This window comes from Spermophilus citellus (genome assembly GCF_964194105.1).
Source record: "Spermophilus citellus genome assembly, chromosome: 4".
Lineage (NCBI taxonomy): Eukaryota > Metazoa > Chordata > Mammalia > Rodentia > Sciuridae > Spermophilus > Spermophilus citellus.
In genome coordinates this window covers 17,131,093-17,144,071 of record NC_138185.1, presented here as the reverse complement: position 1 = coordinate 17,144,071, position 12,979 = coordinate 17,131,093, and the positions used below count along the sequence as shown (strand labels likewise).

The window sequence follows — 12,979 nt, the reverse complement described above, 5'->3', positions numbered from 1 at the left end:
CCCAACGAATTTGGTGGCACATGCTGCAATGCGTATTTTTGTACTTTCCTCCACCTGGGCCGTGGGACATGCCACCAAGAGCTGAGTGCAGTTCTCAGTACAGGCTGGTTTGTGGAATACATGTACAAATATGTTTTTGAGGTGAAGTTGGGACACCCCCTTAATGCATGGGCTGGAAGACCAAAGACCCTGCAGCAAACTGTGATTTGACAGATTCTAACGTGCTTGAAAGTCAATAAGATGAAATTCTGAGCCAGAAATGAATTCACCTTTCAATAGAGATGGCTCAGGTTCACTATTTTGTGCTTTATTTCTTTGCTCGGTGGTTCACTACTCAATCAACAGGTGTTAATGGAGCAAATACTGTATAAGACACTGGAAATGCAAAAGTGGATCAGATGGACGTGGGTTCTGCTTGGGAGCAGCTTGCAGACATCAACAAACTGGTGTAAGAGCTACCAAGGGGAAGACGAGGGGGCCTGTGGAGCCCCCCTGGGAGCTGACTCAGGCATGGAGGCCAGAGGAGCATTCTCTGAGGAGGTGGTGGTTTAATTGGTTTCTTAATTATGCTTAGTTTGGGCCTCTAAATATCCCTGTCATTCCCATTATGTCCCTTCAGCAATCTTCTCAGTCTTCCTACACCTGTCCCCCTTGCTCACTGGCTTGTTACTCGTCTTCAGGAGTAGCAGCCATGGTCCTGTCCAGAGGCCTTGGTATTGGCCCTTTCCCATGGCTGCCACTTCTGTCCCCAGGTAATGGAGTGGTTTCTCTCAGTCCCTTCAAACTTCTGCTCACCTGCCAGCCAATGCTCCAGAAAGCCCTTCTCTCAACACGCGGGCTACCTCTTCCCTTCCCTGGCTGACTTTCACTGGGGGTACTCATCGCCCAACGGCAGATGCTTCTTTATTCACTTCCTGCCCGTCTCCCCCAGGTGAGCAGGAGCTCCACCATGGCAGGGCGGTATCTGGCTTGCTCATGGCCGTGTCCCCAACCCAGAGAAGTCTGCCTGGACCATCAGTCTTGATAGAAACATATTGAATGCATGCCTGCTGTGTGCCTGTCCCCACACTGCCTCTGAGTAGAGAGACCCTCCCTGGCCTCCAAAACCCACGCGGTCCCCAAAGAGAAAATATTCAAACCAGGAGACTCCTCAGCCAAGGAGATAAAAGGAGATGTGCTGCTCAATTCGGGCTCCTCTGGGGATTTGCCAAGAGCTAGTACTGAAAACTTCCTAACCTTAAAAGAACTTTGAGTTCATTTGAGTCCCACCTACACAGCACGCAAATCGACTGCAAACCAGCTCTGGGCCTGCCTCCATCTGTCTGTGAGCAATGGGAAAGAGGTTTGCATCCAAAACGCATTCATCTCACTCTGCACTCATGCATCTGTTACTTACTGGGGACCCAGATATGATATTTATTTCCAGGCTGGTAATTTATAACAGATTCAAGTGGCCAATACATTTTTTGGGTGTGCAAACAAATCCACCAGCAGGACGGTTCAGGCAGTAGCAGACCAGAGGCCCAGACGGGGCTGGGAACGTTCTGCTCATTATACGAAGGGAGTCATTTTAATGGGTTGTCAAGGTCCAGTTGGGGAGGAATGATTCTATGCTGAGCAGTTAGCTCTCTGGGGAGCCAGGAAGGATTCTGGTTGGGGTGGAGCCCAGGGGAAAGGAATAAAGACTAGGTAGCTATGTGTGTCTTGTCAGGAATCTCAGGGAGACCCCAAGAATTTAACTTTGCTGGAGTATACAGCAGGTTCATAGCTGCGGTGTTTCCTCCTCCACTGTCAACCCCATAGTGGTGACACTGTGCAAGGAGACAGTTGTGGTTGGTGTTTTCTCTGGTCTCTCTCTCTCTCTCTCTCTCTCTCTCTCTCCTTTGATGCTCTGTTCTGTGCTGTGGAGGCAAATTGCATGGACTGTACCGGGGACCGCAGGTATCCTAGGTCCCTCTCTGCCAAGTCATGATGGGTTGGCCTTGCCTCACTACTGAGGGCTACTAACCACTCAGAGCTCTCCACCATTGCTAGACATGAGACCCTACGCCACACCTGCTGGTTTTTCTCAATCCTATTCTCTCAAGGAGAGTTACTTCTTTGAGTAAGCCTGTTTCCTTTTGGAACTCAGACAGATACTTTGCATCATTTATTGTGTATTCACGGGTCAGTGTTATTATTCCATTTTACAAATACCAGAATGAGTATCAATATTCCATGATCACAAAGTTAGTAATCACCAACCCAAGGCTTGGATACAGCTGACCCAACAAGGACTTAGTTTATGACATTAGTCTTCTTAGCCCTTGACTCTAACCACTGAGATGCAGCCCAGGGTTCAACATTGCATGTTAGGACAGCATGTGGCATAGGCTATTTGTTCTGAAGGCACAACATACTTCTTACACACACACACACAACACAACACAACACACAGGGGCTGTGGTGTGTTCTAGTGGGGTGGAGAACTAAAGTCTAGCTGTGTGACCTTGGGGAATACTCTTTATCTCAACTCCTGGTCTCCTATCTTAAAAGGCCCACAGAAATGTTTTGTAATGACAGAACATGGTAGAAACAGGTGGCATTACTGGTTATTAGTTGTAGAGATTCACTTGCATTAAAGCAATTTCATTTGATACACTACAACACCAGCATTCCTCCGTTCTCACTGTAGTTGGATGCTCACGCAGCTGTGGATTGAACATGTATCCATGAGAGTGACTTTTCCTGCCATATGCCAGATAGATACAGCAACTGGAGGCATGCAGGACCCTGCCTGGGCTGTGACCCTCAGAACCCTCACATCTGCCCGCCCTCACATCTACCCAGCCACAGGCAAGGTCAAGGAGAAAAAGAAGAAACCAGTTCAACATGTACTGATCAGGTCCCCACTAAATGTTGACTCTGGGAAGTGGCAGGAGGTAGATGAAGGGGCAGAAGAAAGGGCACTGGTTGGGAAGTCATTTGGATGTGATTCCTATCCTGGTTCAGCCACGAGCCAGTGCACAGCCTTGGACAGGCTTTGCAATATCTCTAAACCTCAGCCTCCCATGGGGAATTGGAGGCGACAAGACTCCCCTGAAGGGTTGTTAGGAAGTGTTGGTAAGCTGACTCATTTAAACTGCGACCATTGCTGTCATCTCTGCTTACTGATGTTACTAAGGCAGCAGGGTATGGTGGGGAGCCATTCCTAATTAAACCCACCCCCTCCATCACAGCTCACAGCGTGATCATGGATATGTTACTTAACCTTAGGAGCCTCAGCATCCTCACCTGGAAAGGGTAGTAATGATCACCTGCCCAGTTAAGGTACTACTTAAGGTGGTGTTGGCACATGAGGGGGGATCAGTGATCCTTAGTTTACTAAAGGCCCTATTTGTCTGGCTGGTTCTTTTGTCAGCCTCTAAGGCACCCTCCCTCTACCTTGAGGCTTTGCTCCTATATTCCCTGCTCTGTGAAGGCTTCTTTTTCTTATCGGACCCCCCTTTACCAGACTGAGTTGCTTTTGGGTCAACACCTGGTCCAGAAGGTTGGTATTTCTAGTACGCAGTAGAAGGTCTGCTCTGTGCTTGTGAAGTGAATAACAGGTGCACAGGAGCAAGGATGGTGGCATGGTGGGTAAGGGCTGGGAGTGCGTTGTGCACTCAGAAGGGGCCACCTCCTTGTGAACTTTCCAGAAAGGCCCTGGTGGTAGACTGTCTATCTTCATCTGCACTGAAGCTCCAGCCCCAACTCCTGACCACACGGTGCCCCTTGTTAGTCAGGATGCAGTCTGGGAAATAGAAAGGAACCCCTCCAGGTGTTTCAGACAGAGGGATCCAGTGTGGGGGAGTTGGTTGACCAGATGACGGGGAAGCCAAGGGGAACAGTGACCCTTAGAGCTAGTGGGACAAGGGGAGACAGAGAAGTTTCCACAGCCGAGGAGCTGGGGCTGCTGGCAGAAGGTGGAGCCATGGTGGTTCTGGCTGAGGACTTGCCACCCAGAGGAGGGAGACAGGCAGAGAATATGCTGGTTTCTCTTTCTATCATCCCCTGATCTCCCATCAGTGCCTCTCATTGAAGGAATCAGCTCCCCTTCTTCTTTGCACTCCACACACACACACATACACACACACCTGCGATGCAAAGCAGAGCAGAAAAGATTAAGGACTGGATCTGAGGGCAAACAAATGGCCAACACAAGGCTCCATAAACATTTGTTGAATTAATGAAACAAGGCTCAGCCCCGATGGTGAGGGAATTTGCAAAGCATGCCATTGAACTTTGCAGTTTGTCTACAGGTACATTTGGAAGTCTAAGGAACCAATGGGCATCTCTGAGCCATTCTTCAAGACTCCTGGGCTGTGCACTGAGGTCCTCAGAAGTCTGGCTTGATCTTTCTTGCTGGGATGTTCACCTGGCCATAGTGGCCACTTTATCCTCTTGCAAACTCTCTCACTTCCGTGAACAAAAAGGCCATGGTGGTAGAAACTTCTTGACTTCTTTTTGAGTTGAGTCCCTTCCTCAGTAGTCTCTGAAATACTGAAGCAGCCTACTTGCTAATCAGTTGTCTTAATTCCAAAATCATTTGATCTGTCTTATCATTGGCAGCAGATAAATCACCCCAAAGCTCAATTCGGAATCGGCCATCTCCTTGAGCAAAATCTCAGGATAAAGCCTGACCTTGGTCTGGCCATCTAAGCCATTGATAATCCAGTCCAACCTTACTTCGATCTGCTCCCCTGGAACACAGTGGCTGCCTGTTCACAGCTGCCCCATCTCAGCTACTGCCCTCCTCTAACCAGAGGCCATCTTCTCTCTCTTTGATTTTAAATTCTACTTGTGCTGGAAGCTTTGGTTCACATCACATTTTGCATTCCTGATGGGAAAAAAAGTGATATTTTTCCCCTACCTCTGAATCCCTGCAGCATTTTATCTGGAATGTGACACTTGTCACTTTCTAGGCTGCCCTGGCATGATTGATGTGCATGGCTTATCTCCCTCCTGAGGTTTTCGAGGGTGGAGACCGTGGCATTTGTAGTTTTATGATTTCTGTAGCATCGAGCATACGGTGGTCACCTTAAATCTTTTTGTTGCATTCATGGCTGCACCTTCACCTTCAAATGAATGAATGGATGGACAGATGAACAGACACATATAAATTAATACACAGATGGAATGAATAAGACTAGCGGCTGTCCTGGCTGCCCGGAAGAGGATGAAGCTTTAGGTGGATAATCCACTTGGGTCATGCAAATGACGGAGAAGCAGACCGCTTGGCACAATCTGGAAGGCCACCTTCTGTGGAAACAGTCGAGGATAGCCACAGACCTTGAGCCTCTACAGCAAACCTCAGGCCCCAGCTACCCAGCCCCACCAAGACACTCACGTCAATATAATTGGCATTGATATAGTCAGAGTGCGGGTCTCCATCCAGCACCAGCAATCTCACTCTGGAATGGTCATCTGCAGAGAGAACAGAAAGCAAGGGGTGGTGGGTAAGGGGCCTTAAGGCGAGAAGCCAGTGATTCTCTCTCCTTTAGAGCTACCACTAATTAGTTACTACACACCAGCTATGGTGACAATCACTCACTTAACCTCAGCACTGCTCAGTTATTATCCCATTTACAGATGATGAAGTTGAGGCTGTGGGAGGTAAGTTTTTGATATTTTGTTTTTGTTTTTGTTTTTTTTGTTTTTTGTTTTTTGGTACCAGGGATTGAACTCAGGAGCACTTGACCATTGAGCCACATCCCCAGCCCTATTTTGTATTTTATTTAGAGACAGGGACTTACTGAGTTGCTTAGTGCCTCACTTTTTGCTGAGGCTGGGTTTGAACTTGAGATCCTCCTGCCTCAGCTTCCTGAGCCACTGGGGATCACAGGTGTGTGCCACCACACCTGGTAGTTTCTAGCTTTAAAAGGAAACTAGAAGCACTTCCTCTCTTTTGGATCCCACCTTTTCTTTAGATTCCCTTTAGATTCTGGTTTTGTTGTTACCCAACTGTATGAGTCACCTGCTTCTTAAGTCTTAATATCATCATTAACATGGAGATGGAAAAACTTGCTTCCTAGGACTACGCAAGAGAGACCATACAGATACACTCAGGATGTGGGAGTTGCATGTGAATTAATGTGCTACATTTCCAGGCTTGCTTAAAAGTGGCAAGTTCACCTATTTTCCACATGTGCACAAATTGCTTTTTCTTTGTCTCTTGGAGTACTGTTGCAAATAGATTGTTGGCCTCTTATTGGTATCAATACTCTCATTAGAGTGAGACTGACTGAATCATTACAAAAGAGGTCGTCAGTAACTAAAATCGTGTTATTGATGATACATTCTCAAACACAATCTAGGCATAAACAAGATCTGCATGCTTACTTCAAATAACACCAAAAAATTAAAAAGTAGTACATGAGAAGAATCAAGATAAATCCATTACAAGTAATGAAGGTGAGCTCTGACATTCTAATAGACACAGGCAAGTGGAACAAGCTGGTTGGGTCTGGGAAGGAGGAACTTAGTTTGCTACCCAGGTCCTTGGGCACATATCACAGTGCACCCACTGGCTGTTGGCCAGTCTTCCTTACTTCAGGGCAGGAGTGGGGTTCAATGCAAGTGGGATAGAGAGCTCTGAGCATCCTTGAGGGTTCCCCGGGGTGAGGGAAGTCAAGTCCGCATGTCCTGTCCGACTCCTACACTCTGCAATTTATAAATACATTTATTGCAATGAACTGGAACCTCCTTGAGGGCACAGACATACTCTGTCTTGTTCCTTGCTCTCCGTGCCCTGTACTCCGAAAGGGCCTGGCAGATGGCAGGCACTCAACAAATACCTGGGAGGATGCCAACAGATGGCCTCATTTAATCCTCACAATGTCCCTGTAAAGTGCAGGATGGTTCTGTTAGCCCTTGTTACAAATGAGGAACAGGCTCCTGTAGATTGGCTCTGTGGCCAATGGCACATGGAAGAGTGGGGTCCTCTTGACTCTGGGTTTAACTTCTGCTTCCCAGGCTAAGCAGGGCATGAGAAACCATCTCTGGGGTGCAGAGCAGAGAGAATTAACTGCAGAGAAGTGATTTTCTGGGTGATAGAAAAGTGTTTGGTAGGGGAGAGAGAGAGAGAGTGCACGCACTTGGAGATAAGCAACCAGGAGACACTGTGTCCCCCAGGGCTGGAGGGACAGAAGGAGGGGGTGGGACTCCCAGAGCTCAGGAGCTGGGCTGGCTGCTGGACAGGACCATCAGGGGCCTCCCTGGTGGGAGCTGGAGACAAGGAGGAGCTTCTCTTGTTGCTAAGGAAGGGGACTGTGATTGGGACAGTAGGGAGTTCCTGCTTCTCTTTCTCCTCCCCGATATCCCACTTAGGGCAAGTCATGGGCCGAACCCAGCTGACAAGAGAGCCTGGGGGATGGAGCCTGCAGGTCAGTTCCCTGCAATGCAGAGTCGAATGGGGGAAGGTGAGGAATGGGCCCGATTATGGACAACTGTGACGGGTATGCGACACCATCCCACATCGATTAATCCATTTATTCAGAATTAGTCATCCAGGATTCGCCGCGTGGCGCTGTGCTAGGTGGTTCTACCCAATGCCGCTTTTCTTACCACCATGGGGAAGGGTTTCAGTGGAAGCAACTAGAAGGAGTAGCTTCTAAGTGGACCGTTGGGGGAATGGGTGGGGGGGGGGGAGTTTGAACTTCATCCAGGTGACGGTGGGCACCAGAGACTATAACATTACCTCAATGATTTTATTCCTTACCACATGCCTATAACTCATTGCAATACTGGAATGGTGCAGTATTACGAGTCTTCCTTTTGCAGAGATATAGAAACTAAAGCTCAGAGAGGCTAAGCTGACCTCCCAACTACCACAGGCTCCCTCCCAGGCCTGTCTGATCCTCATTCCACCTGCCAGGTGCTGCCCTGGCACCTCAGGGCTCTTGTAGGTACTGCTAGAGTCTGTGCAGTTGGTCCCCAGCTCCTTCAGTATTCTAGCTCCAGGAGAGGGACTTTTAGGGGAGGGTACAGCCAATCCAGCAGGCTGGGGTTTAAACAAGGCCTGGTGCCTGACTCTGAACCTCAGGTGTCAAGTCTTATTACAGAAACTATCAACCTTTAAAAAATGAAAATGCATCTTATGCTTTGACTCAATGGTCTCATTAATAACTTATTTATTAAAAAATCCCTTTTATTTATTAAGATACACCTGCCCCTGGGGTCCATAGCACTAGAAACAGAGATTCTGATTTTAAAAACTGAAAGCAATTAAAAAAAAAAAAAATATATATATATATATATATATATATATATATATATATATATACACAGTTTAAAAAAACACAGCAAAAATCATTAAAAAGAAAGCAGAAAAAACCAAGCTTATTTCTTCTAGCTAAATAGCCTTAAAAATGAAAGTGCCTCCAACCACCAGTTGATGGTACTTGCCAATATTCCCTCTTATTCATTTATCAAGGGTGCATTTATTGAGTACCTACTATATACCATGCTAGTTGAAGGGACTAAGAAAATGTTTCCAAATGTGAGCCTCATGATTAAGGAGTTTGTCAATTTAGTGGGGGAGGCCTAGACACAGAAGTGGAACTTGAAGGTCTAGAAAGTGGGGAACACAGAGTTTTGTGTAGTGACATGAACGACGGATTAAGAGAGTGAATGAGGGTTGACCAGTGGACAATGGGAAAGAGTGTTTCCATTAGAGCGAATGGCAAGACCAAAGGCAGAGATCCTGGGTGAGCTGCTGAGGCCCTGTCCTGGGTACAGGAGTGTGGGAGGCAGGGTGAGCCGAGAAGGCAGCTGGGGTTAGAGACAGAGGTCTCTCGACACAACTTTAATGCATATTGAAATAACAGGGCTGAGCTCTGTAGGACATCCAAGTACAGAGTCTCTCTCCAGGATCGTGGGAGGGTATTTTAGTATGAAATAACCAAAACTCATTCCCACTTGGGCTGGCCTCTGATAACAGGACCAACTTTTAATGTGCGACATGAGTAGGAAGCTGTGGGTCAGATCTTAGCTCCACCACGTGGCAGGTTGTTGGTTCCCCCTTAGCCTTGACTTCTTAGTACAATGGAGCCAACACTATGCAGCTCTCAGAAAGCTGGAAGGATTCATTGAGAAGATGAAGGCATGAAAAGTGTCAGGACCTTAGGAGAAAGAGAAGACAGGCAACAGAGTGGGAGAAAATATTGCCAAACCCATAGCTGTTAAAGGACATGTATCCATCACATACAAAGAACACTTAAAATTCAACAATAAGAAAACAGATAACCCTAGTAAAAAGATCTGGACAGACATCTCATCAAGGAAGATACACAAGTGACAAGCATATGAAAAGACGTTCAACATTCTGTGTCCTTAGGGGATTGCAGACTAACACGATAAGTGAGCTGTTGCTATAAAGCACTAAAAAGGTCAAAATTCCCAAACATGGTGATCACTTGGAGCAGTGGGAATTCTCACTCATTGCTAGTGGGAATTCAAAAGAGCACAGCCATTTTGGAAGCCAGTGTGGCAGTTTCATACTATGCTAAACATAGTTTCACCAGGCTATCCAGCAATCGTACTTTTTTGGCATTTACTCAAATGGATTGAAAACTTAAGTGCACATCAAAACCTGCACATGGGTGTTGCGGCAGCTTTCCTCATAATTGCAAACACTTGGAAGCATCGCAGACGTCCTTCCATAGATGAATGGATAGCCAGATTATGGTAGATCTATACAGTGGAATATTATCCAGTGATGAATAGAAAAGAGTTCTCATGCCGTGAAAGACTCAGAGGAGACTTAAGTACATGTGGTTAAGGGAAGGGAGTCAATCTGGAAACAGCTAGGTATTGTGTGATTCCAACTGTGTGACATCCTGAAAAAGGCCAAACCAGTGAAAAAAATAATCAGTGTTGTCAGCGACTTGGACAAGGAGGTTGGGTGGAATAGATTAAGTACAGGGGACCTTCAGGGCAGTGAAGCTCTTTTACATATTACTGTAAAGGCGGACCTATGGCCTTATGCATTTGTCAAATGCTATAGAACTATACAACATAAAAAGTGAACCCTAATATAGGCTGTGGACCTTGGCTAATGATAGTGGATCAATATTGGTTCATCCATTGTAATAAATAAAAGTACTAATGCAAAATGTTAATAAAAGGAAGATTATGTGTGGGAAATCAGCGCTTGCTGCTCAATATTTCTGCAATCCTAAAACTACTGCAAAAGAAAGTATTGGGACAATACCTGATATACAGCAGGTGCTTAATAAATGGTGGTTCAGAGATGGATGTGAGGCAGGCAATGACCTGGTGGCAGAAACACTGAGAAACCGGATGCTCTCCCTCTGCCCTTCTGTACCAAGTACAGACTCCCCTCCCTGCAGAGGCAAAGATCTGCTGTGTGCGCTCATCGGAGGACAGGACCCAACTACAGGGCCACCAGGAAGGCACTGTAAGGAGTGGCAGTGTCCTCATGGTTTATTTATTTCTTCTGGGAAATGCTAATATTATTCCGTGTCCCTTTCTTCTTCTAACTTTATGTAATTAGAAAGATAAAAAATTGTGTTTACCCACACGCACACGGAGAAAGATGGGGCGGCAGGAGACACGGAGGAGTTTATACAAGGTAATTTACAAGCAGCCCGGAACGTTCATTATGCTCTATCTACATTTTGCAAGCCTGAAAAACAGCTAATTTGGCACTCCTCGTTTGATATTCAAGACAAGGAGAGAGTTGGGAAGAGTCACATGGAGCAGAGGCAGACTCCTCAATGGTGCTCTGAGAGGAAGGCACTGGAGCCGGGTGCCCAGGTTCTCAGATGAGGTGGGAGATGGGCAAGGGCTGGATGGTGGGAGGAGGGAGCTGCTGGCAGCAGGTAGACGGGAGATGGAACTTCCAGGACTTGAAAGTCCAAAAACATTCCCTGCACATAGCCATAGGGGAAGGTCTTCCCTGTTTGCAATTGATCTGTTCCTCCTTGCTTTATGACAAGGATCAGTGGATGTTGGTAAATATTTTACAAATAGTTCTCTGGGGGGAGGGAAGGACTCTGATCTGTATCATCTGCTGGTTTCTGTGGTGTAAATACTCTTACTATCACCAATTTAAAGCTACCAACACACATCAACCAGCTCAAAAAAATTTCTGAAAATTTAATGATCTTTTTTGAAAGTTGGTATGTATTGGCTACAGTGCATCACAGCTGCAAAACACCTTGATGATCTCACAGTGAGGGGCCACCTCCTTTCCACACAGTACCCTAATAACTACAGCCTTCTTTAACTTGCTCAAATGCTTGATGTCCACTCTGGCCACAGGATCTTTGCATATGCAAAGGAGTATTCCTATCCCAGGCTGAGAGTGTAGTTGGATCCTGCATTCTGATTCTTTCTTACCTCATACCTGGCCCCTCACCAAAGCTGTGAACTCAGTCTGTGCTGGGCTGAAGATTGCCAACCAACTCTTGTCTTCAGTAAGAGGAAGCCAAGGGAGTGAGCTATGAAAGCAGACCTGAGATCTGCCACATCCTAATCTAACAAATTACCACTGTTCCTGAACAGTGACTTGCCCAACTCTAAGAGAAAAAAAAAAATCAAATATATCTTTGTAGACTTGCTGCAAACATCAGAATAGGTCAGATATGAAAGCCCTGATATGTTGTAAGAATCAGCACAGATATGAACGTTGGTTTTTATTATTCTAGACCAGGGGGTGCCCTAAATTTTGTGCTGGGCCAATACCAGGAACATGCACCTGGGAACTTGTTAGAAATGCAAATTCTTGGACCTTCCTGCAGAAGAAATTGGCATGGGGCCTTGGTACTGTGTGATAATTAGGATGCATACTTGGGTTTGAGTAGACAGAATAATCAATGTTCAGTTATTTAAAGGAGAGGTGCTCTGGGTGTTCACTTTGATCTCTCTTGGGAAGGACCAAAAGATCTTATTGGAACCCAGCCATGCGTTTAGAGACCCACAGGAACTGACCTGTAGAGAGGCAAGATGGACCAGGCGCTATTCTGGAAGTGGTATGGACACTATGCTATTTGATTCTCAGGCTAACTCTGAGAGGCAGACATCGCTACCTCATTTTATGAGAAACCCAAGACTCCATTAAGTTTGATAACTCAGGAGAAGTTATAAGCTTCTATACAGAGTGGTGGGGTCCTTGTCTTTCCTTGAGCCCTGAGACCAGCTGCCTGCCCACCCTTCAGTGCCAGGCTCCTCCAGCCCCCACTTCCACTCATATCTCAGCCTCCAACATTGGTCCCCACCCCACTGCAGACCCAGGCCCACCCCGCGCCCACTACACAGTTCTAACTCGGGACAAACTAGAGTTCCCCCGCCCTTTCTCCGTCATCAGCTGCGACCCAATAAATCAGTCATCTCAGGTCACACTCATGTCAAGAGAGAATCACTCCAGAGAGGTGGGGCTGGGAAGAGCCTATCATTTGGATACTTGACGTTCTTTCTTCCTGCCTTCTGGGCACTGCAGAGGATAAAGAAAAAGGGACCATTTTTCAGGGAAAAGAGATTTGACTCATTACAATGAATTGTGGAGCTGAAAAGCCATTTCCTAGAAGTATTGGAAATGTTAATGCCGTCCTCCTGCAGGAGTGGATTGGGAGGAGACAGGTAATTCCCCCGGAAACGGCCCAGGTACCCCATTGAAGCGAAAGGTCTGCGCACTCAATCTTGATTGAATCACCATTATCAAGAGAGAGGGTGGCTTGGGCGTGCCGGAGACAGCCCAGCGTGCCATGCACCTCCTTCTCTATCCCCTCCTGAAGCTGGGCCTCCGGGAGGAAGTGCTCCCCTTTGGGGACAGGGAGGGGGCTGAGGTGTAGAAGTGGGAAAGTCAGGAGAGGAGCCAGAGGGGCACTTGGCCCCCTGACACAGCTCCTTAGCAGGCTGACCAGGCAGTGCCCCTCTGAGGGGCCTTTCCAAAGGGAGGGGGGAAGGTTTCCTAATTGAATTCCTTCAGAAGCAGAAC

At 46.9% G+C, this 12,979-nt stretch overlaps 1 protein-coding gene across 9 annotated transcripts in view; it reads right to left on the bottom strand.

Annotated features, from left to right (window-relative positions):
- Positions 1-12,979, bottom strand: part of PTPRT (protein tyrosine phosphatase receptor type T) — a gene marked incomplete at both ends in the record, with an annotated part of 1,075,443 nt that overhangs the window by 49,421 nt on the left and 1,013,043 nt on the right. For all 9 annotated transcript variants that reach the window (XM_081292389.1, XM_081292384.1, XM_081292383.1 and 6 more), the window contains one exon: positions 5,369-5,445. In XM_081292389.1, coding sequence (XP_081148515.1) covers positions 5,369-5,445 — 77 coding nt within the window. The remainder of the gene's footprint in view (positions 1-5,368; positions 5,446-12,979) is intronic.